The following is a 23,724-nucleotide window of genomic DNA, read 5'->3' as shown; positions in this document are numbered from 1 at the left end:
TCCGCTTCAGAATATTCGGCGGAATTGATGTCTCTTTTTGCAGAAATATTCATTTTAAATTATACTTAAATCACCCCAATCACTCTTCCACCGGCGCATCAATCGTCCTCGAATCAATTTCATTGGGCAAAAACGAAAAATCCATTCCAATGAGGGCCAATAATACCAACCGATATGTTTTTTGTCCCATCAAGTCAGTTTAATTAACTTCCTTTCCTCAGTGAAGTTGGTAAAGGCAAAAAATTGCATTAAAATGTCGATGCTATCAGCAATCTAGTTCCTCTAGAACTGTGCTATTCGATAGAAGCCCCGTAAAAAAGGCAAAGGAGTGGAATATGCTTTTTTTGCCAACGCTAATTTAGGAGGATAATGTTACCGATTATTTGAAGACACAAACCGTCTACAACCACTCACTTGCTTTACAACTATTGGAAATGTGATAACGAGCTTGAGACACCGAGGAGGAGGAGGAGGGAAGCGCTTGCTTGTCGAAGCAGAACGCACCAGAGCGAGAGAGCGAGAGAGAGATAGGACCGTCCGGAAGGATGGTTCCGGACGGCGGCGGAGAAAACGTGGGACGGGTCAGGACAGGACGAACGAGAATGGTCTGGATGGAGGCTTTTTCTTCGACGGCAGGTACGACGCTTGGCTCAATTCGGTTTGGACGCTTGACCGTGCCGGTTGTCGGGTGTGTTACAGCGTGTCCACGTGTGTGAAAGTGTCTGTTGTGCTTAGGGTGTATGTACTAATATAAATTGTCGCTTGTGTCACTTGAACGAGCAGAGCTCCATCGGTGTGTATCGTGAGTAGTAGCGAAAGAGGGATATATTAGTGAGCAGCACGCATAAGATGGCACCTGCTAGTGACAAGTACAAGCGTACCAACACCAACGGAATGCAGCATCAGCCGCTCGATGTGGCCATCGTTGGTGGTGGACTGGTAAGTAAGACCAAAAAGAAAGTGTTTCAACCTTATTTGTGAGTTAATTTAGCTTAACATAAAAATCCAACCGTGACAAATCTTGGTGTCCGGAACTAGAACAGCTTTTTTTTTGGTAGTAATTTAATAATGCTCGAGCGGCTTATCAAATTCGGTGGTAAAGTTCCTCTGGAAGATGTGCGTAATTGCTTGTCTCTATTTCACAACATGAGGCGCGCGCACGGACTGCACGCTTCCCTCCTGATTATACTGACCGTGGTCAATAATGATGCCGCTGATTGGGTGTGCTTCTATAGAAGAATGCTCCAACTAACATGTTTTGCTTTCTTCCAGGTTGGCTCACTGTTGGCACTCCATCTGGGCAAAAAGGGCCACGAGGTGAATCTGTACGAATATCGGGAAGGTAAGATGATGCCCGTTTTTTTTTTCAGACACAAATTAGATGCGTAATTAATATTGTTCTTCCAAAAAGACATTCGCACAGCGGAACTAGTGATTGGGCGCAGTATCAATCTCGCCCTGTCGGCCCGCGGCCGCCGGGCGCTCGCCGAAGTTGGGCTGGAGGAAGCCCTGCTCGACCACGGCATACCGATGTCGGGCCGTATGCTGCACGACGTTAACGGCAACCGGAAGATCGTACCGTACGATGGTAATACGAACCAGTGCATCTACTCCGTCGGTCGTAAGCATCTGAACGAGGTGCTGCTAAATGGTACGTGGCTGTAAGGGAGAGGGTGTATTGTGTTACCGCCAGACGGATGCTTTTGTAAGGCTTCATTTCACGCTTGTTTCTGCTTTTGCCTTTGCAACAGCGGCCGAGAAGTACCCGAACATTCACCTGCACTTTAACCACAAGCTGGTCAGCGCCAACCTGGACGAGGGCAATCTGTCGATGGTTGAGTAAGTAGAAAAGTTTGGGGGTGTGTTGGGGGTGTGTAAGGACCGCTTGACTCACTCTCGATCATTCCGGAGAGTTTTAAGATCTAAACAACCTACGATCTTTAGTGATCGCAAACACAATCATGTGAACATTTGGTTTGTAGCATCCTTGAGCTTGATCCTTTGCACGTGTTTTGCCACGAAACGATTGGCTCATCTTTGCGATAATACTCAGCCACACTTCTTGATGGACCGTTTCGAGCGAGACAATCATATCAAATATCTTTTGCAATATTATGGGCGAAAGATGTCTCTCGATAGCTATGGTTTGCTGAAAGCAATCTAATCACAAACACCCGAGACACTTCTGGACGGAAGCTTGGTCCGGCATTCATTCAACGAGCGAGCGTGCCGTTGTCCGTCGGCCGCTTATCACCGTTTGAAGAGTTGAGCCGGAGGAAGCAATCCTTCTTCAACGGATTTGGTTCGTTATCTTCGAGAGGAGCGTTTTTCCCCTCGGGGATGGCCTGACTCATCGCGTTCGAGTAGCACGTTGAAGTTGTGCTGGGAATGCCTCACCAGGCGAGTGTGAGGATTAAGCAGACAAGTGGCGGAATTCCTTGCACACTCGAGAGAAACACGCGCGTTCGTTCAACTGTTCGTCTATCGCTAATTCAACTCCCGCTTTAATTCTAGTCCACTAACGAAAGAGGTCAAGAGCGCTCGGGCAGATCTGATCGTCGGATGCGACGGTGCGTACAGTGCCGTCCGGAAGGAGATCGTCAAGCGTCCCCGCTACGACTTTAGCCAGACGTACATCGAGCACGGCTATCTGGAGCTTTGCATCCCGCCGACAGCCAGCGGAGAGTTCGCCATGCCCCACAACTATCTGCACATCTGGCCCCGGGGTCAGTTTATGATGATTGCGCTGCCGAACCAGGATCGCACCTGGACGGTGACACTGTTCATGCCCTTCACACAGTTCCACAGTATTACCGATCCGGGGCGGTTGATCGATTTCTTCCGCCAGTACTTCCCCGATGCGATCGAGCTAATTGGGCGCGAACGGTTGATAAAGGATTTCTTCAAGACGAAGCCCCAACCGCTCGTCATGATCAAATGTCGACCGTACCACGTGGGATCGAAGGCATTGATCATCGGAGATGCGGCGCACGCGATGGTTCCGTTCTACGGGCAGGGCATGAACGCGGGCTTTGAAGACTGTAGCGTGCTGACGGACCTGTTCAACCAGTACGGTACGGACCTGACGCGCATTCTGCCCGAGTTTAGCGAGAAACGGTGGGAGGATGCACATGCCATCTGTGACCTGGCCATGTACAACTACATTGAGGTTAGTGGTCGCGAGTGACGGGTTTTTTCTGGGCAGGGGCGACTAACCAAACACCCATCCCTGGTTTTCAGATGCGTGATCTCGTCACTAAACGATCGTACCTCTTGCGGAAGAAGCTGGACGAGCTGCTGTTCTGGCTGCTGCCGAACACGTGGGTCCCACTGTACAACTCCGTATCCTTCTCGCATATGCGCTACAGCAAGTGCATAGCGAACCGGGCCTGGCAGGATAAGGTGGGTGGGACGCTTGTAAAAACAATTCAATTCGCATACGTACCCCGTTGATAACGCTTCTTCTTCCTCCTCCTTTGCAGATTCTCACGCGCGTACTGTACGGCGCTTCGTTTGTCTCGGTCGCAGCTATCGGAGGGCTGGCGTATCGACACATGACCGTGGGCCATCTCGAACGGCTATCGTCGGCGATCTTATCCACGTTCCAGCTGCTGAAACCGAATACAGCAAGCGTTTAATAAAAGCCTTTGATATTTACACAATGTACGTCTCTCTGTGGGGCCTTTAATTTATTCGCCTTAATGTCAAGTCGTCCTCTGCCAATCCAATCTAGTAGAAGCGAGTAAGAAGGTCTCTCTTTCGCCTCTCGACTTATACCTCTACTGGACGAAGTTATCAGTCCGATTCTGCTATTACTGACGTTTGAGGCTATACCTTAATCTCATCAGTTTCAGGTTAATATATGCATCCCGATAAGCTGAACCAGGGATCTTACTATCCGTCGTCAGGTCCATGCCATGATTGGCCAACCAGTGCCTGACAAATCAAATGCTCTACAAACAATCATTCTACAGTTTATTTTTCTGAGCATCCGCTTCTTGAGAGATCTGAGGTCAATTTTTGGGAAAGGTCCATGACTCAGAAGCAGATGTCCAGATGGGAATATGGGAGGATTTTCTTGAAACATTTCTTTCAGGAGTCAGCTATTGCTTAAACGGCAAGGGTGATTTCTTTTTTGCTTCCCTTTCCTTTTTGAATTTATTTTAACAATCATTTTACTGTTCGATAGTCGCTTGCAACTACACATATGGCAATAAAGGAAAAGCGGGAGAAAACACCAATCCTTAAGTGGATATACTCTTGTCACTATGTCCTCTACCATTGCTTACCCTAAACATGCTCAAACAAACAAAAAAAAACTCGAAAAAACACCTAAAAATTGGAAAAAAAATAATAGAAAAAAAACGAAACAACACCCCAAAAAAGGATACAATTACGCCTAGAGGGATTTAAATGCTAACACACCGAATGTTTGTGCCTAGTGCTCGTTTACTTATCCGCTAGTAATTGACTCCCGTACCGGGCAGCCATATATATCATCACCGGCCGCCCTTTGTGGCCAGATTGGTTCTTAGGTATCGAAGAGTTACGGTTGTTTGTCTTTACAGCTTTACAGTCTCGATCCTTGCAAATCCTGTCACTCTTTGGGCGATGCCATTCTCTTTTGTAATACCAATGTTGTCAGCCAGCCAGCGTAAGAGCTGTGTGCGCAGGATGGGCAATGGATCGCGGTAGTGTGTTTCTGTCTCTTTTGGACCACGTCCTGCATACACGCTTGGTGTTTTGGGTATGTCCGGATGGGTCTTTACTCCAACACCAGCTTCACATTCTTGTGATCGGCAATGAAGCGTGCTTTGTTGATCTCGAACAAGTTGTCCAACTCGCGGCAGAACCGTTCGTGCACCTCGTCCACCTGCTCGTTCGTCGGGTTGTCGATCTGAGTCACCTCCACGGGAACACCAACTAGGATAGTAACCATCAGGCATTAGTTCCTTGAAACTCCCCTAACGTTTGCTTGACCCAACTTACCGACAGTGTTCAGCGGCTTCCGGCGTGGAATTAGCCCGTAACTGTACTGGAAGAATCCACGCCCGACAAACGCAGCCGGCGCGATGCCGGTCGTATTCTTCACAAACTCCTGGAACCGGCGCAACTTCGAGCCGGGCGGGTTTGGCGGCTGATCGAACAGATCTACCTCGCCGAACGTCATCACCGGTACGATCGGTGTGCCGGCCTTGATGGCCAGCTTGCAGAAGCCCTTCCGTTTGCGCAGCACCAGCGTGTAGTTGTTTGGGCGACAGTGCAACGATTCGGCCGCACCACCGACAACGATCACCACAGCGTTCGCGGTGAAGCCATCGTCGTTTACCGGCTGGTCGGGTTTGTTTGATGCTTTCAGCAGGCTTAGAATGCTGTTCGGGTTAGCGGACACGAGGCCCCAGCTTAGCAGGATCTCCCGGAAGAAGGGTATCACGAAGTGGAAGTTAAGCGTCACGGGACGGGACCGGATTTTCGGGAACTTCTCGTGAAAGCCGGTTGCGTTGGTGGCAAAGTTGATGAAGGCGCCCAATCTGGAAGTGGATGTGATCGAAACTTAGATTGATTGGGGAAGAATTTGAGCATTATCTCCGTATCAAGAATAACTACAAGTCTCATCAAAACGCGAGGGTCCAGTCTTAAGGGGTCCAGGATAAGGGGAGGAGTGAAGGTGTAATTGAGCGACAACCCTTTGAACTATGAAAAGAGGTCGCTTGGTTAATGACCCTAGGCCGTGTCTCGTTTAACGGGGACTTTCAGACAAAGCCCCATGGTCTAAGTCTCTTGGGCGAGGCTCTCAGATTATTGGGTCAGAAAATCGTGAAAAAAAACCCTATGCACATACTCCAAAGGCTCTAAAATCTCCAATAACTTGACAGCGCCAAATAAAAATGTCTGCCGCAAATCAATGTCACAAAGCTGGTCCCTCTCTGATAAGCGTGCAAATAATTCAAATCAGCTTAAAGCGATGTGATAAACGATCCGTCCCACGAGCTGGCAACTCGAACCTCCTCCCCTGCATAACTTCAACATCTTTCCGTCATCATCATTACGGAGATTAACGCCGCTGGAAACAAGCCAATCGATAAAATCTCCTATTCCCGATCGCGCGTCGCTTTGCACAATTACGCACGCAATACAAAGGTGGCGTTATCTTGCAAGTAAAATCTCCCGAATGAAAAAAAAAAAGCCGAAGAACCTTCTTTGGAGGTTGTAAACAAAGTCAAAAGCCCCTTTTTTGAACCCTTTGGACCCATTTTCGGCGGGGCTCAGATCCCACATCGCTGAGCACGGCGAGCCAGAGCCAGAGCGCCACCAGCAGCAACAGCAGCAGCAGCCGTATCTTATCAGCGTTCGATAGACGACGACGACGACGACGATTGCCTCGGCACGGGTCTCTGCCACCATGCTCAATCATCTTGGATTTTGGGAGGTGGGGGGGCAAGAGGGCTCAAGAAATTGAGTAATTATTTTTTCGACGCAATACCGAACCGTCTAGCCCAAAATCAAACCCCACAGAACGTGTGTCCATTCTCGGCCGTGACGTGACCTACTCACCCTAAAACACCGTGCGGGAAGGCGGCAAATAGGTAGTTCCGGTTAGGATCAAGATCAACCGTCTTGTGCAGCTTCGCCGGGAAGTAGCTCTGGTAGAGCTTCCACCAGAACAGATCTCGCCACCATTTTACTCTGCAAAGGTAGATCAGCTTAGTGTTAGAATCCATCGTCCCATGTAGAAAGACCACAATATCCTTCCTTACCCTTGTCCACGGCCACCGTTTGTTGTGACTTTCCGGTCGGTGTAGATGAAGTATCCATAGATTACGCAGAGAGTTTTGATGAACAAGTTTCCATAAATCTAGCCCAAACAGGGTAGAGGAAATAGGTTAGCTATTCCTGCACGTGGCTTGTTCAGGACACCCATCCGGGCGGACTTACCAGCAGCAGGAAGTAAGATATAAGCATTCCCAGCTCACCGAAAAGAATCAACCACATCCACAGGGCGGTCGAAAGAGTCTCGAGCCGTCGCCTCATGGGCACATTCAGGGGTGCCCATTCGATTTTACCCATCGTGTTGTATTGCACCTTACCGGTTTATTCCTGTGTGTGTGGTGGGAGAAGCACAAATTGTAGTAACCGCACCATGTGATTATCTAGATGACAGCCTGCCTGTCCAGTCTGGATGCTGTGATGCTGGGAGCCTATTAACTTACTAATACATTAAAATACACGTTACACTACAGTGGAAACACAAAAAACAATCACTTCACAAGGGTTTACACAGGTATCAGGCTAGCAATTCACCGGGGCCAGCGCCGGGATCAGCTCGGGTGCAAGGTTAGAATGTAACTGCACGCACTGACTACCGAGAGTGAGCAATCGCAGCAGCCTGTTGTGCTGTTGCTAACACACACTCCACACACTTTCAAACACAGCCCCAGCGTGTACTCCGTTCGGTGTCCTGTGTGTGTACTGCGTTCCGTGCCTCGGGACAGTATGTCAAAAATCGTAGCATTCAGGGCGATAGATTCGGGTGTTTGCCGAGTGTACCAACACGCACAGAAAAGCGTTATCAGTAAGCTCGCTAGTTCGATTGTATGTTTCAATATTCCACACCGAAATATTGATAGTAGCAGCAGGTGAACCCCGCCATGGGGGATGATAAGCGAGGGCTATTCCGATTGTCACGATGCATTGGAATGGGCGATGACTCGGTGCGTGTGTGTTTGTTTTCGCACAGCTGCATACCTCAGATGCAATATAGGCCGTTTTTGAATTTTTAACAGCTCTTGCAGTGAGATAAGGTATTTGTGGGGTAAAATTTTTTAAGAAGAAGATATTTATTTCAGGCTTAATGCTTAACAATACGAAAGCCCGATATGGAGTTGCAACACGGGATAAGAGTGCTGCGTTGATAAGACTTAAATGCTCAAATCAGCAACAACAATCGGCATAATGGTTTTATATGGATTTAATACCAGCCGAAAGGGTCCTTATTGAGTTAACTGCGGGTTTTATCCTCTAAGTACATTATCTCTTATACATAAACTTATTATTATTGTGATAAAAATCCAAAATTATATAGAATTCGATGAGCCAAAAAACAAAAGGAACACCCAACCGGTATGATGATAAGCGTCGCTTCGTCTATCACCTTCGATAGCTCAGTTGGTAGAGCGGTGGACTGTAGAGAGTGTGCCTGACATTGCATGATAGAGAAATCCATAGGTCGCTGGTTCAAATCCGGCTCGAAGGAATATGAAGAAGTGTTTTGTACCCTTTTTTTCCTTTTATCAGCTTTGATTCCTTCAGTTTTTTTTAATAACAATACTTTGTTCGAAATAACTTCTCTGCTTACCTCTGCACTGTTTCACATAAACCGCCTTAGTGCAAGTGCAGCCTGACGTCAATGTCCACCACCTTCCGAAGCACGTGTTTCTTTGATGACAAAGTTTAAACCACCAATAACCCAATCACTCAACTGTGCCTGTTTACTGTGTCCACAATATGTCCTTGTTGGCTGTGGAAAAATGGCAAACGCATCACAATTCACGAGTTCACCACCTACGTCGTCGTATCGTACCGGGGGGTCGTCGTAGCGTAAACAATCACCACGAACCGGCTACAAACTACAAAAAATCAACGCAGATCCGTCCTCTTGCGACTGATCTCGCGCATTTTCAAGTAAGTACTGCGCGAGATGAAAGTAGTCGTGAGAGCGTGAAAGAGAGCAACAAGAACGTGGTCAACACACGTTGGTACCCGCAACTACACACCGGTTAATCAACGCTTGTTTACCCTCGTAATATATTACTGCCTCTTTCCCCTGTGGACAGCAAACTGAGCTACTACTGCTGCTGCTGGTCGTCGTCGCTTCGTGGAGCGTTTTGTCACGAGAAAAGCGCTGAGTCCCCTGGCGCATGCGTCTTTTGAAGTGCGGATGTCCGAACGTGAGCCAACACAGTAGTTCTCGACGCAACACACTTTTTGTTTGTTAGTTTGATCAGTTCTCTCGAGACACGATAGCTTATCTGGAAGTTTCCTTCGCAGCCCACCAGACAGCTATATCTCCGCTTAAACCCTGATAACACCGTATGAGGAAATGCCTGCGGACACCATCAACACCACCACCAAAAAGGGCCCCTGGCACGACAAATCATGCACCATAAATCGGCGTCGAGTCCTCCCTACATCGCGATCTTATCAGGTTTACAGCCAATGATGCAATTACCTTATCAGTCGGTTGGTAATCGTTCAGATTTGGCACAGCATTAAGTGCAACAGCTCCTCTTCGCCAGCCCTCTTTTGAGTCTGATTGATGGAACAACTGCTTCACACTACTTTCACTATCAACACTGCGACGTACAATGTAAGCAATATATCGGACAGCTAGCAAGAACAAAGCCCTATGTTCCGATCTGATGAATCAGCCCTTCTTCAGCCTCTTAACTCTCGAACGCTTTCTTCTGACCACCAGCTGAACGTGACTAATGGGACACACGACGCTGTATAGAATCCGATAACAACAACGCATATGGGAGAGGTCTCCTCGGTTTCCTTGGTCTGGGCGGTATATAATTGCACAGCCAACTTTTCTCTTTCCCGGATCACGTTGGCAACCGACTCTCTCTCACTCTCTCTCTCTTTCGCATCGCGTCTTTGATGATCTCTCCGACTATGGGGAGGGAAATTGGTGGAAAAACACAACAACGATTCGCGTTCGTGATCTGTGCGCCGGCCTTTATCGTCCACATACTGGATGAGGGTTGTTTCGTGCTGGACATTTCTTCAATATGAGAGAGATGTAATTTATTCAATGCGTGTGTGTGTGTATATAGTTTCCTGTGGAGTGGAGAGAAGATAATGACATTGTTATGTGAGTTCAGTTTTTATGCCTGCAACGATCACTTGTAAGCACACATCCGGAAGTGGAAAACTCCAACCCGGCTTCGATATCTCTTGAATGTTTTCCTGATCTTAAAATCTTCACAAACAGAGGGCGCTTTTCATTTAAGTATTTCTCCAATGCCACTACGATGATCCCACTGCTCATTCTAGAGTGATCGCTGATGATAGAAAACAATATTAAATCAATTATCAAACGTCGTTTTATATAAATTTTGAGTGAAAAGAACGCTCCTCTCTTTATTGACAACGAAAAACAAAAAATAGTAAATTTGAGTAAAAAACTGAACGAAGGCATCACAATCTCTATAGACCTTGGTCGCCAATTTTCAAACACGCCGCGAAGGTTCATTTTAAACTGCCGGTACAGGTGTTTATTCGTCATTGCCGGCTTTCGTGCTTTGTTTTGATGCCTTCCTTCGCGTCTATGACGAGCGTAGATCATCTTCATTCCCTTCCCGGCCACCCCTCTCGCCTTTGGACTTCCCTTTAGGCCGGCTAGTTCAGTGTTACGATGGCGATCGCATCGCATGTCAACCTAGGCGAGGCTGGTAAATTGATAAGCGATTTTTTTAAATTACACTTAAATGGACGTACAAATGTTAACAGAAGGTAGAGCCGCTTTAAAAAAAAACATTACAGTAATTTTTGAACAAATTTTTATTATATTTTTCAAAACCTTTATTTTATACAGTTGCATATGTTAATTGACCCTCCATTTGCTAGATCCAAATGCCAGTCGAGAATATTGTAAATTCTGTTTGCGATGTGCCATTTTGCAATTTCAATCCTCTATTCAACACGAACCACATTAAAGCTAATTAGAACTGAGTCCATCAAGCTGCTGGGAGTAATAAAACACTACAGGCGCACCGAACGCATCTTCAGCAGTCCGGTTGACATTCTCACGTCAACCGTAAAACACCCAAATGCGATATTGATTAAGTCGTGTAATAACTATTTGCTTCGTCTTTTTTCCCCCGCTTTAGTTCCTGCGTGATCTCCACGGCAGAAGGTTAATTTCCCTTGCCTCCTAACCCGCTAAGGTGGTTAGGCTCAACGCGCGTCGGAAAGGTTAGCAAAGAGCGCGTGATCGAATCGACATCGTTTCGATTGGTGGTGAATCGATGGTGTACCGCGGCGTACACTAATTAAAGTAAGTCCGGTTGTTGAAGGCAGTCGGGAACCGGTTGATGGACGGGTCGCGGATGATGTAATTAAATGTACCTTCATTTCTGCCGCCTTGTAACGGGAGCAGTGAGGAGTGATCGCGTGTCGAACGAAACAAAGGCAACTGACATGATGTTAAAGTAATGTGATATTATAGTGACAAATAATTGACATTAGATTTGGGTGCGGGAGACTGTCTTCCCACGATCTCCGGGGTAGCAGCAGTCCTAGAATGCGTTCCCGTCCTGTCTATGGCTTCCAACCATCCAGAAGACGCCCGCACAACCGCTGCTGTGGGCTAATATTGATAAATGACAGAAAATATTAATGGGCGAAAATGTCAACCCATCCGTGGTGGCACCGGTTTGTGTATGGGCCACCTATTCTTGTTTGCCAAGACCACCAGCTACCACTGTTTGAGCTCGGCAGAACATTTGGTGCATGCTGTATCGTAGAACTACCAAAACCATTTCCTCTGACAGAGTGGTGTAGCCGGAGGTTCGTCGCTTCGAACCCCCACTCCAGGAACGTCTAATGTGAAATTTGAATAATCAAATGCGCTGTTGTTGTTGGAGCGTTGTTTGGGGAGGCATCGAATTAGCTAGCCAAACACGATTACGGGCTGCTTCACCCCGACAGCCATGAAACCGAATCACTAATGGGTCGTGCAAATTTGGCGACCTCTCTGAACGGTTCTGACTTCCTGGAGGGTTGGACATTTGCGTATGCACGCTTTGTGTCTTTGTGGGGATGTTTTTCGGTGCTGTTTCTAGAGTCGTCCAACCTTCGACCTCCTGCGGTTGACGTTGATGCAGGTATGGAGAACGGAGTAGCCATCCACCGAAGCGTGTGATCCGGGGAACATCAAGTGTCCGAGAGTGGTTGATAAGTATCGGGTAAAAGTCAGTTATACACAGTTCATGTCGAATCGATCTCAAAGCCTTACTGAGATGCCAACAACAGGATGTCTTAGACGACACCAAGCTCTCCAGTAACTTATCAATCCATCAAACTTAGGTCATTGGTCAACCTTCACATTTTCTCAATTTTTCCACCCCGCCGCCAGCAATGCTGACAAACAGCTAACGCATGACTACCGCTGCCAGCAGAGAAGCACGATCACTTCTCCGAAGTATCTGCTTGCCGTCACACAAAAGGAACAACTGATTGCACTAGGTCCGGGATCGTCAGGAATCTCCCGCCATTCTGTGAAGTCTATTTTTGGGCAAACACTACTGATTTCTTTCTTTTTTTCGGTGGGAATACCCGATCTACCTAGGCATCGGGACAAAGCAAGCGAATTCGCGTGGCGGATCTTGGTGCCGCACGACATCCCCTTTCCTCGTTCGTTCTAGCAGCTTATAGCTTCATTATCTCTCGACGATGCTTCAAAGCAGACGTTTCATTCATCCTTCATTACCACCACCGGTGTAGATCGTGTCATTCCGCAACCGGGTATCGAATATCGCAGCCCGCGCCCACCGATGTATGATGCAATTTGTTTAATTAATCAACTATACGGCATCGGTGGACGAGGTTCTTACACCGACACACCGCCACACGAATTGCTCAAGTTCCGTGTGTGATCATCATGCTCTGGGCCAGAATACGACGAGAAGACCCTCCTCACCTTGCTGATTGATCGACCGACTGATCTTTGACGTGGACCGCAGACACCTCACACGGATCTGTGCTGCATGGTTCTGGCCGAGGCGGCAGGATCTGATCGTGTGGTCCTAATCTCCTAAAAGGGTCAAGTTGAAGGGGTCACTACCCAGGAGTGGAGTCAAAGCCATGTCTGAGATGTAGATGGGTGAGATATAAAGAGCGTGTATAGTTTTTGGAACTTTGGGTTCGTTATTTATAGCCAGAAATTCGATATTCCTCCGATTATCTCCGAGCTGATGACGTGATCCGCATTTCCTACATCAGTGTTCAGAGTTAGCTTGGGCGTATATTTGTGGAGAGCTTCCAGCAAACATTATTGTACGATCGTTATTGTTCAAGATCGTTCGGTGGGCCAATTGTAAACATTGTGTAGCAGGTTTCCAGAAAATCGTATTCTCTATCGTTGTCCTTCACCTTTTCCAGTACATTTCGATGTACTTTAGCTTTGCTTACCGGGCCAAGCTAATATCAAATCATCATCAGGCTTTCTACATTAAGATGCCTACTCCAGTACACTGAGGATCGTTCTAAGTCTCTAAGCAAAAAACTCATTTTCGAGAAGCAATTGTTAGCCCTCGCCGATATTATTAAGACATCTACCATTCCAGCGACAATGACAATATGCAATTTACCACGGAAGAAACGAAGCACGGCCCGTTGCAAGAAAGGCACGATTGCGCAGTTCTAGCAGCAAAGGTCCAAAGAAGCCCTGAACAAAGCGGCAACAGTTAATTTGATTTGATACTTCAAATTTGAAAACTAGCACGTGATTTTTCTCCAAAACGACAGATCGAGCCAACGGTTCATGTCGCCATCGGGTGGCGTTTTTTTGTTCCTCAACTTCGCGGAGGATACATTTAATAACTTCTGATGACGATGATGACAATGCGCACACACACACACTGTTCGAAGTCGGAACGAAGGCTGGGAGGGAAGCCGGTGGCGATCAAGCGCGTCGGTTGCACACCAATTTACTAGGTGACCCATTGACATTTGACGTCTACTCCGGCGTGTGTTACGACGCTACGATGAGACATCCAAGGCGCAAACACAGGCCCCGTGGTTTCCTCCTATCACACCTGCCTCAAACCAATCTGTCATCTTCAATTGTCAACGAAATTTTGTGCGTCGCTTCCAACAGATTCCAGACGCGGGTGTCTCGTCGATACGGATGGAGCCGATTTGTTTGGGTTAGCGTTGGTTAGCTTGCAATGCTGAGCGCGTGAAACAACAAACAAACAAAGCAAAATGTAACCTCCAAAGCAGGTGGTTTTTAAGCCACTCGCAAACATTTAGGTAATCAACCAGTACACACCAGATTGCCACCGAAAATAGATGGGCGAGAGCGATCGTTTAGCGTTCCGTTCGATTCGAAGTCTCATCGGAAGCGGTATGTCCTTCGGCGCGAAATTACTCATTAAAGCTGGTCAATCGGCCGAAGCAGCCTCTAATGCCACTGTTGACCTCTGACCTGAGTGGCACTGTCGTAAAGTGTGTGTCTAGGAGCATCGGCACAATAAAATGGCTAAAAGACGTGTTCGGATACGGTGGAGAGTACCTTCGAGTAAGGTTCGAATGGAAAGAGCATACGATTTCCGGTAGAACTAAACCAACCACTGCCTACAGTACAGGAATGATCACACTCATTAAGATAAGATTAAGCGTAACATAGAGGCCCTGTAATGGGGAGAATAGCTCCACCATAAAACAAACCCGTCCACCGGTTCTTAAGATAAAATGCAAAATTAATTAAACATTACACGCCACCGGCAACCAAGCTAATCTTGGAACCACGGCAACTACCATCAACACAAACACTTCTTCCCTGTTCACACCCGACCAGATCGTAACGGGCCGATTGTTTATAATCCAACCGCAAACAGGCCTCCACCCGTTTATTGTGATGGATTTACGAGCTTAGACGGACACGGTGTGGAGTTGTCCATTTGACAGCTAATGATAGCACTTTTGGGCCGCATTTCATTGTCCATATTTCACCGTCGGCCGGCTCGTCGTCTTCATCATCGTCATCATCAGCGGCGGCATCACCGGTGGAGCCGATCGATGGAGATGATGGATGCGAAACCAATTATAGGTTGATCGGATTAAATGGGAGCTGTAGAGGGAGGAAGGTAATTTAGGACCGTAGCTTCCGATTGAGCTGTGGGGTGATTGATCGGAGCGTATGAAAATGTTTATGAGACGCATTATTCGCTGAGTAAATTAGTGCGCCGTTTACAATGGATGGTTGAGATCTTAAGTTCGGTTTATAAACGGAACGAGATCTCCTCCAGTTTAAATTTAATTTAAACGTTTGATGACACTGTGGCCGCATTAGTAAACGACACACCTCGCTATCTAAATATTTCCAATCTCCAAAATAAAATACACAAAAAACTGAAACACGCAATTTTAATCCGATGGCTTCATCGATTCGATGTATCGGCTTTCGGTTTGTTTGATTTTTTGTTTACCTTCGCCAAAGGGCGTCGGTTGTGGCATTTTGCAATCGTGCATCGATTTTGTTTAATAACAAACTGGTGAGCCACCTGCCAACATCCACCCGAAATCCGTAACGGGGAAGCCTTACCCATCGAGGGGTCGTAAACGAGCGGGCGGACGGGCTGACTCAAACATCATTGACACCAATCTGTCGTGCCGAAGCTGGAATCGCTTCGGTCGGAGAACTATTCGACGGGTCGCGTAATAATTATAGATTCCCTTTTTTTCATTAGCCAACAGGGCAAACAACAACGGCTGACCCTTCCCTCGGTCGGACCCACACGGAAGAAGACCTTCGAGCCTAACCGTGGAACCGGTTCCGCAACGAGTAAGATCCCGTTGGCCTTCATCCCTTGGCATTCGGTCGTTAGACGGTATGCGGTTCGAGTCTTCGAGATATTCCTTGGCCAGGCATCGGTGTGCTCCATCAACAAACGCAATCACTTAACTGCCACCGAACTGTGCAGAACGGCACCCCGATACTCGCCGGGCCGGACCTCGACAAATATGGATATCTAATTTGAGACTAATAATCCTTACCGAGGGGGGAGGCTCTCGGGGATTCACCATTTTGTTGTCTTTTTGGTGTTTGGGTAGTTTCGGCGTGCTTATTGGTGAGTTCCCGGGCCTGCCTCAACGGTTGGCGAACTTGCTAAAATACATCTCAAACCGATAATGTATGTCACAACACACCACACACTGTTCGCCACAAACATTTAACAAATGTTTGCAAAATGGTGCGCTTTTCGCATAATTCTAGCGCGGCTCGCAGAGGAGAGCTGTGTGAATTGGATGTTAACATTTGGCCAAGAGATTAGCGAAAGTTAGAGTTTGGTTGGTGTGTCCCGGTGCTGAAATGCATCGGCGTTCATCTGGTTGCAAATTTGCAGTGGCCATTAATGGTTGATGGAAGGCCATTGCGTCTAGACGATATTGCGCATTTATAGAAGCGATATTGGGAGGAACTCATAAAGTAGTGAATTTAGGAAACTTAAAGGCCTTTTCTAATATCCAGCTGTGAGCTAAGGTTTTAAATGTCAACTCTAATGCTTGTAGACGAGAGAACTATGGGATCTCGATGATCATCGTTCAAGAATCGTTCAGAATCTAAACTCCCAGGTGTTCACCTGACGCTAATCCATCTTGCTATATCGCTAGATCTAAACCTTTCAGAATAGCGTACATCTGACAAAGAACAGCCCGTCTCAAGACACCTCTCCAGTCCAGTCTCGTTGATCGCAATCGACGATCTGTTCTTCTTTTTCAAGATGACACCCGCGCCGCGATCTACACACACACACACACCCTATTTGACGATTAATCGAGTGGCTGACATTTTGACAGCAATTGTACCACCGACCGTAGTTGGCGGCGATTATCGTTCGCAATAACTCCTTAAGTAGCCTTAAAGTCATGGCTTCAAAGTCAGAATTCCGGTTGCCCGGTGTAATGACATCCCATCGCAGTAGTCCGATTGGCATATCCGGCCGCTGGTAATTCAAGTGCCTACTCACGGTACCTTGCTTTTATCTAAATCAACCAGAATGCATCTTGTTTCCGGTGGACCAATGGGCCTAAACGCGATCGGATGTTATTACTCAACCGTATGCACTTTTTGGCACAGGCGTGCGACCTCCAATGCTCTCCCTTTCACTGAACGAACAGCCGACGGGTAACGAGCATTGATTAATTTTCCCTCCCACCCGTACCCCCTTTTCGCATCTGATTCGGATCTGGTCTTGAACTTTCGGCCGACTGCAGACCGATCGACCCGATCAAACCAAAACCGCGGGAACCACGATCACCACCATTGCCACCGCCGATGCGTTTTTGAAGAAGATGAATGTGACACTGCACATAATGTCACCGCGCGTGTTTGGCGTTTTGCGATTCACGAGCGTACGCAACGTCGATGAAACTGCTGTACGATTCTACTGTACGGCTGGTCATTACCGACCCAAGAAGCCTTCATTTCACGCAAATTAAAATGAAATCATCGCACTCAAAAACGATCAATTCGCGAAGGACATACGGTACTGTGGATGAGGATGATTCAATTCCGTTCCCATGGCTTGGACTAACTCCCGGTGACTTGATGAGGATGATCATGTTCATCTGCTGTGTTCTGGTTATTTGGTGACTGATCATCTCTTCTAGCAGTCGTAAAAGAGGTTGCAAATTCATTTATTTCGCATATCCACCTCTGCAAAATACATATTTTGGATGACATTTCGAGCTCTTCAACATTGCCGTTCCAGCTATTGTGCTACTGTACAGGTACTGTACCGGCGGTATTTAAAGGTGCCGTCGCTGATGACTCACCGGAGCATAGAATGCAACCTACCAGAAGGTGCATCTCGAGCCACCTGAAACCTCCAAAGCTCAGGCTGCCAATCGTAATAAATATAATGCCCTCGGTGCCCTCATTTCGATTGCCGTTCGGTCCAGTCCGGTGCCATCCGGAGGCCAACGAGCCTTACGCCTAGCGCCTACGAGAAGCGATCACCATGTGGGTGGTTTCCAGTTCTCACTCAATAACGAATCGTCGATGGTGATGCATCGACATGCTCGACAAACCAATAGGTCGTTACAAAGCTCGTAAGATACGGCCTAATGGTGTGCTAATTGAACGCAAATGGTGGCAAAATGGACGAACACTTGTTGTGTTCTCGGTTCGGTCGGGCTGTCTAGCGAGGATCCGGATTCTGGGTGGGAGTTGGTGCGAACTGGTTTTTTTGAAGGTTCTTGAAGAGGTGGACATCTTCACTTGCTCCACGGCTATTCGGTTGGCTCGAGCGTGATGGATGGGAAGATGTCCGACGGTTGTCTCAGAGAACAACTTAGAATTTAATTACGTAGTCTCTAAAGGGATTTCTTGATAAAGTGCCCAAAAACATGAGTCCCTTTAATAATAACGGACCAAAAGGGAGTACATCATCAACACATTACACGAAGGCATTAATTACTTAGCCGCTAATTATGTTGTACTGTCAAGGGTTTTTGAATTAGACGTCCGGCAGACTTGTCCACATCGTCCAAGAATCACACCATCAGCGCCTCAATGTCATCTGCAACGGTGATGCAAAAGACATGCGTCGTACGCGACCTGCCTGCCTACCGAGCGACATGCATCTTAAGTGCTGTTGAAGCCTACCTACCGCAGCTAATTAGTCGTGACCTTCAGGCGTGAGAACCTTAACCACACGACGGAGGTAAGGTAAAAGCTGGCCACCAAACCTCGTACCCGTACGGAAACTGAAGCGGAAACGATTTTATCTCTCCCACTTGTGTGACACAAAAAAAGGGGCCGGCACTCGCCATTCCTCACAGTAGGTTAGTAGGAATTAACCTACAAAATCTCCTGGTCGTGTGCGATTTATGCCCGGCCGGCAGCCGTCGTTATTAGCACCTTTGGCCGACGGTGTGTTTGGACGGGCGAACTCCTCCCGGTCTCGTGAAACTCATCATTACCGCATACGGAAAGTGAGTACTTCCCGAAACCTGTCGCCCGGCACCCTATTGTCGGTCCATCACCATCGACGGAGGAGCGCGGTGGTGACAAACGCCGAAGCTTATGTCACTCTTTCTGTCAACAAGAGCGCCTTTTCTCGGCGCGTGCTGCATCGTTTACGTACGTGATGCAAGAGCAAGTCAGCAACCGTGCACACGTGGTAGGTTTGAACCTATATTCCAGGTTACCGAGTCAAAACAAATCTCACCGAACGCGATAACGCGAACGCATTGATCTGCGCTCCGTTGTTTGATTTACATAAGCCTCTGCCTTTTTATGGGAGGAGGGATTGTACATTGTAAAAATTAGGTTAAACGTTGGAATGCCTTATGCTGCGGGGTTGGATTTAAAATCAGCTTAAGCAGGTGACTTATGGTTGATAGCGAAGGGCAGGGTGGCTAATTACAACCGTTTTCACATCTGATGCAGGCGTAACAATCAACGTTTTAGGCAAATGACACTAGTAGCGAGCTGATTATAGCAGATCTCAAGCTGAATTTATAGCAAAGCCTTCTTCGAGTGAGAGACTCGAGCTTATAAACGCACTAAGTGTGAGTGTTAACTGTTATGTGTCAACGCGAGCTCAAATCAAAATTCAAAATAGCATCTGTTGAATTTGAATACATTTGACATTATTTTGAAATTACTACGTGACATTAACATCCATCGGCTTCGCAAACCTAAAGTTGCCCAATCCCTTACAAAATCCATAAATTATAATCTTCTGCGCCCTGCATTGCAAACATTACACCACCCTCGCTGTACGTGGTTCACGTCGCCGACGACCTCGATGGTCGCCGCATCTTTTCTAGGCAAAGAATCCTCCTCTCTTGTGCAAAAAGCGTGAGATTTGTACCGAAAAAAAGGTCCCCAAAATACCCCATCGCTGCGCTGCTGCGTACGTGCGTTCACCCGTGTCACTGTCACTGATTCGCGATTCCGTGGTGCATCAGCGCCCTTGTCATCATATGCAACCTAATTGCGTTGGTTCTCTCGTCGCTCAAGGGACACCTTTCACGAACCGTCTGAAAGATGACTTACGATGGTTCACTGTCGGAGGTACCGTAGTGGGTTTTTAGTGACACACAACTCGCTGGGTAACGAATTGACGCACGTCCGACAGCTTAACTGGGAGTTGACAGCGCACGCAAAGGTGTTCGGAGGTCATCGTGCTCTAGTAGTGCAACTGAGCTGGAGGAGTGCCACCTAACGTTCTGCTGGAATAATCGCGAAAATTGCAGACACTAATCGGATCAGTACAAACCGTAATTCCTTGTAGCAAAAACTGCATCGTTTAAAGAGGCATCATTAAGCGAAAATGGCTGGTTCCGTTTATGAGTCCGGTTTCGCAATTAAAACTATGCTACTTGAGCAAGCTACAAATCGCTGCCCATAAAACTCAAACCACCGAAACGCTTTACAAGCAGGCAAGCGCCATAAAATCTTCCCCGACGGATCCGACGAGTTCGATTACACTTGAGATACGGTCAGACATTTTGGGCTTGCATTGGAGCTCCAGCAGGAGAATATCTTGCAGTTCCATATTCGGCAGTGACCACACACACACAGTCGGCCCGAAAACTGGTGACCTTCCCAAGATGGAGCTACAGAGCTCAGAGTGTGTGATGTACTTGACTTTTAGACGCCACTTCAGTCGGTCCCAAGGCACAGCGAGATATTCTGACGGTCTCTGGGCAAGTGGGTCTGCAGCTCTCGGCGGTATGGCCAATAGGAAGTGTTGTTCTGCGGTGGATGGTTCGAACCGGCAAGCCTTGGTCATCATCCTCAATTCGTGATCGTAATCTGTAACTCGACTGCTTGAGGTGCGATCTTTTCAGATGATCTTCAAAATTGTTCAGATTTAAACCAGTCAAGTTCTGAACGTTCCCAACAACGGTCAGAATCAAGACTTCAAACAGGGAAAAGGATGTTGAAGAATTATGGCCCCTGGAACTAGCTATCGATCGATCGAGAAGGAACTTCCTTGGATGCCTATTCAACACCATCCACTAATGACCTCCCCAAACACATTCAAAGAGCAACCAGCGTTCCCGGTGCTGCATTGGTCAAGCTGTGGTTTGCCAGTCGCAGCCGTAGCATGCCCGTTCATAATATCGCTCCGCACGCGCTTCCAAACCGCAAATATTTGCTTTTATCACACCGCGCACACACGCCTGCAGAGTCTGTCCGTGTGAATCTTCCTCGCCAGTGCGCATAACTTCCCACCGAGACGGTGCAAGTCGCTCCAACCTGCAAGAGGTACCAATTTACATAACGCGCGCGCTCCCTAGCAGGACAACATTGTCGTGATCTTTACGATCACGGTGTGCAGAGGGCAGTGCTGAATGTGCCCGCTACCTTCTACTACTACCACCACCACTACCGAAAGCCACCACCCTTTCGACCGCTGGCCTGGTAGGCGGAAAAAGTTACGCCAATCATTGACGATCGGCCGCGCGCCGTAGCATCGAGATAACCCCAACATCAGCATCATCATCATCATCAGGTGGCATTGGTCCATGAAACGCGATGAGCGAGTTAGCGCCAACCTACTAGCACAGCGGAACCTTCTTTCGCCGGGTTTTCTTTCCGCTGCCACTGCCAATCCGTTGGGTCGTGTTCTGTGCGGACATGCATTCCTGATGCGCGAACCAAGGGCTGGTAAAGGTCTGGCCTTCCGACGCTTCTAAATAGGTACTCTAACCGTGACCTACTACTGCACGGTTGCTGTGGATGGGGGTTAATAAATTCATTTTCGCTTTCTATTCTAGGAGAAATCAATTACGCGTTTGCATGATTTGGTCACAGCTCATCAGCAGGAAGAATTGCAATTCTGCTTTATGTCGCCTTGCAACAATGGGCCATGTTCGCTTTGTTTGAAAGGTGTTGGTGATTGAGATCAAGTAGTCTGTTAGTAGCTACGAAGTCGAACGGGTGAAATAGTACAATTGGCAGAGCAAGAATCAATCACACGAATGGCTGTGAGTTCGAGACTCGACTAGACCAGCGTCTCCTAAGCCTAGGTAGAGTTACACAGGGCTTTTTCGCTAATACCTAATAGTAGTTTTTAGATTTGATTATCGGAAAATCCTCAAGAAAACTGAATGACACATTTTTCCCACAAGGCGGCATACAATAATGACACGTGCTCTTCTCTCCTCCAGAGAAGGAACTTCCCAACGCCAATGATCTTTTTGCATTCGCGAAGCTGAGACGACGCCTACAAAAGGCTTGCCCTGTTAAATACATAAGTTATTCCCAGTTTTATTATAAACACACCAGCGATCAGTAACCATTATACCGCACGGAATGGAACCAGCTTCCTGTGTGTGTGTATGTGTGCCGCCTCTCTAGACCCAGACGCACGCGCTCGCTCATCCATTCCCGCCAAGGTCACAGACGAACGCTGAAAACTTGAACTCTTTTCCACGCTACTTTCGACCATTTCTGCGGACCGGTATCTCGCCGGGTATCTCGATCGAACTGGTTTTATTGTTCGGACCTCTGGCTCATGTGTGCCTTCGCCGATGATCTTCTTGAGGATGGTACGGTCGGCAGGATCCTCAAGGTCGGGCAGTTTCTCTTTCGCATCACACAAAATTTGCCAAAATCTCGGATCTGGTCATTTGCATAAACTCGAACCGAAATGGAACGGAGGGTGATGGACCTGCTGCGGGTGGGTGTACTTTTATGATGCGCTTGAAGTATTCTCCAAGCGGTCTCCAACTAGTCGAACGTCGAATGAATGGAAGCACCTGTTTTGTAGCTTTGGTCATTATTCGCGGCAGCATTCTAATGAAGCTTAGGCCATTGGAAATGCAACAGTATCGCTTGTGTTTTTGGTCCCCGGGACACTTTGTCACTTCATTATCGGTGTTATAGGAAGCTTCGAGATTGAATTTCTGCGTCGAACATTCGCTAAAGTTGGTGACTTAGGATAGCAATATAAGGCCAGCAGTATCTCGTTCTGCAACAGTTTTCCACACAAACCCATTTCCAAACAATGGCCACCGGTTTCACACTTCATATGCGTTAGCAAACCAACCTCCGGTTGGAAAAAATCTCGCCACCCCGAACGAGGAAAACCCGCAGCTCCACATCGGACCGCATTTTCACGCCCATATCCCACTATTCAAATGAACGGACGGCCCACAATTGCGTGGCGAAATGTGCACTGGGTCACATTAATCAGCGCCGCTTCATGCTGCATGAAGCCATCGTCCGGTTTCGAGGCATCATTTTTCATACTTCCCATCGGACCACCAGCGACCGAACGGTGGTTTATGGTGCGAGCATAAAATGCGATCGCGATCGCAGTATCTCTACGCGGTAAATGGTTACGCTTTTTTTCGGTTTAAAGTTTACCACGTGGTCGAAGCCACGCACGCAGGTCCATCGAATAAGCGATGCTCCTAGCGAAGGTCACCCTTTTTGTTTTGTTGAGCAGGCTTTTGTTTTAATTTTTCCTCATCATCCCTCCCCATTTAGAGTTACCGATTAGGTTCCCCAGAAAAAAACAGCCCGAAGAATTCGACCATAAATAACACAACACACGCGCAAGGGACAACTACTTTGACAGGTGCCGTGTGAAGCGAAGATAAGCGGCTCACCACATCATGGCTTACCGGGTCGGTTGGTGCGATCAGTTGTAATGACCTGCTTGAGGCTCATCGTCCTCATCGATTGCCAAAGACTTAATGTAGTTACTATCAGCATTGGAGGTGCGCAATTGGTTTTAATGTCTTCTTTTTGTGAGGTACATTTCATCGGCAACCATGACTGGAAGTTGATTGAATCATTTAAGGGAAAATTGGGTCAAGTCTTTTTCTTGAAGACTAGGTCCTCTGTGCTGTAAGGCGAGTCTTAATGTTTAGGATATTGTGAGATAATTCGAGAGCTAATGGAGGTGCTTCTCAAAAGCTCATCTTCTATGTCTCTTGCAACCGTAGATAAAGTCTTTATAGCTCTGG

The 23,724-nt window shown here is 47.4% G+C and overlaps 2 protein-coding genes and 1 non-coding gene across 7 annotated transcripts; 2 read left to right on the top strand and 1 right to left on the bottom strand.

Moving 5' to 3' along the window:
* The first annotated feature begins 500 nt into the window (after window positions 1-500).
* LOC118513077 (kynurenine 3-monooxygenase) lies at window positions 501-3,666 on the top strand. Its single transcript, XM_036058440.1, has 7 exons — window positions 501-939; window positions 1,273-1,342; window positions 1,412-1,651; window positions 1,752-1,839; window positions 2,515-3,169; window positions 3,241-3,402; window positions 3,483-3,666. Exons 1-7 carry the CDS (start codon window positions 850-852, stop codon window positions 3,636-3,638), a joined length of 1,461 nt encoding a protein of 486 aa, XP_035914333.1. The 5' UTR covers window positions 501-849; the 3' UTR covers window positions 3,639-3,666.
* A 461-nt stretch (window positions 3,667-4,127) lies between these two features.
* On the bottom strand, window positions 4,128-9,504 carry LOC118513082 (2-acylglycerol O-acyltransferase 2-A-like). 5 transcript variants are annotated; one of them, XM_036058448.1, is made up of 8 exons: window positions 8,797-9,035; window positions 8,582-8,689; window positions 8,357-8,518; window positions 6,937-7,098; window positions 6,759-6,856; window positions 6,556-6,687; window positions 4,990-5,531; window positions 4,342-4,923 (listed from the first exon to the last, which is right to left on the bottom strand). In XM_036058448.1, the coding sequence occupies exons 4-8, from the start codon at window positions 7,066-7,068 to the stop codon at window positions 4,766-4,768; spliced, it is 1,062 nt and encodes a 353-aa protein (XP_035914341.1). In that variant the 5' UTR covers window positions 7,069-7,098; window positions 8,357-8,518; window positions 8,582-8,689; window positions 8,797-9,035; the 3' UTR covers window positions 4,342-4,765. The 5 variants fall into 5 exon arrangements, with proteins under 5 accessions (XP_035914339.1, XP_035914341.1, XP_035914342.1 ...); XM_036058446.1 differs by lacking the exons at window positions 8,357-8,518; window positions 8,582-8,689; window positions 8,797-9,035 and adding an exon at window positions 7,212-7,499 and having other exon boundaries at window positions 4,128-4,923; XM_036058449.1 differs by lacking the exons at window positions 8,357-8,518; window positions 8,582-8,689; window positions 8,797-9,035 and adding an exon at window positions 9,230-9,504.
* Trnay-gua lies at window positions 8,152-8,254 on the top strand. The gene is made up of 2 exons: window positions 8,152-8,188; window positions 8,219-8,254. It is a non-coding gene; the product is annotated as a tRNA-Tyr (tRNA).
* Window positions 9,505-23,724: the final 14,220 nt, after the last annotated feature.

The sequence above is a fragment of the Anopheles stephensi genome, chromosome 3 (assembly GCF_013141755.1).
Source record: "Anopheles stephensi strain Indian chromosome 3, UCI_ANSTEP_V1.0, whole genome shotgun sequence".
NCBI lineage: Eukaryota > Metazoa > Arthropoda > Insecta > Diptera > Culicidae > Anopheles > Anopheles stephensi.
This window is presented reverse-complemented; position numbering and strand designations above follow the sequence as displayed.

Bases quoted from the DNA above. Each gene is read 5' to 3' on its own strand.
- LOC118513077 (XM_036058440.1), top strand. From the start codon at position 850: ATGGCACCTGCTAGTGACAAGTACAAGCGTACCAACACCAACGGAATG. The intron at 1,840-2,514 runs GTAAGTAGAAAA...CTTTAATTCTAG, and splicing joins GGCAATCTGTCGATGGTTGA to TCCACTAACGAAAGAGGTCA. The intron at 3,170-3,240 runs GTTAGTGGTCGC...CCTGGTTTTCAG, and splicing joins CCATGTACAACTACATTGAG to ATGCGTGATCTCGTCACTAA.
- LOC118513082 (XM_036058449.1), bottom strand. From the start codon at position 7,068: ATGGGTAAAATCGAATGGGCACCCCTGAATGTGCCCATGAGGCGACGG. The intron at 6,688-6,758 runs GTAAGGAAGGAT...CTACCTTTGCAG, and splicing joins AACGGTGGCCGTGGACAAGG to AGTAAAATGGTGGCGAGATC. The intron at 4,924-4,989 runs GTAAGTTGGGTC...TTACTATCCTAG, and splicing joins GAAGCCGCTGAACACTGTCG to TTGGTGTTCCCGTGGAGGTG.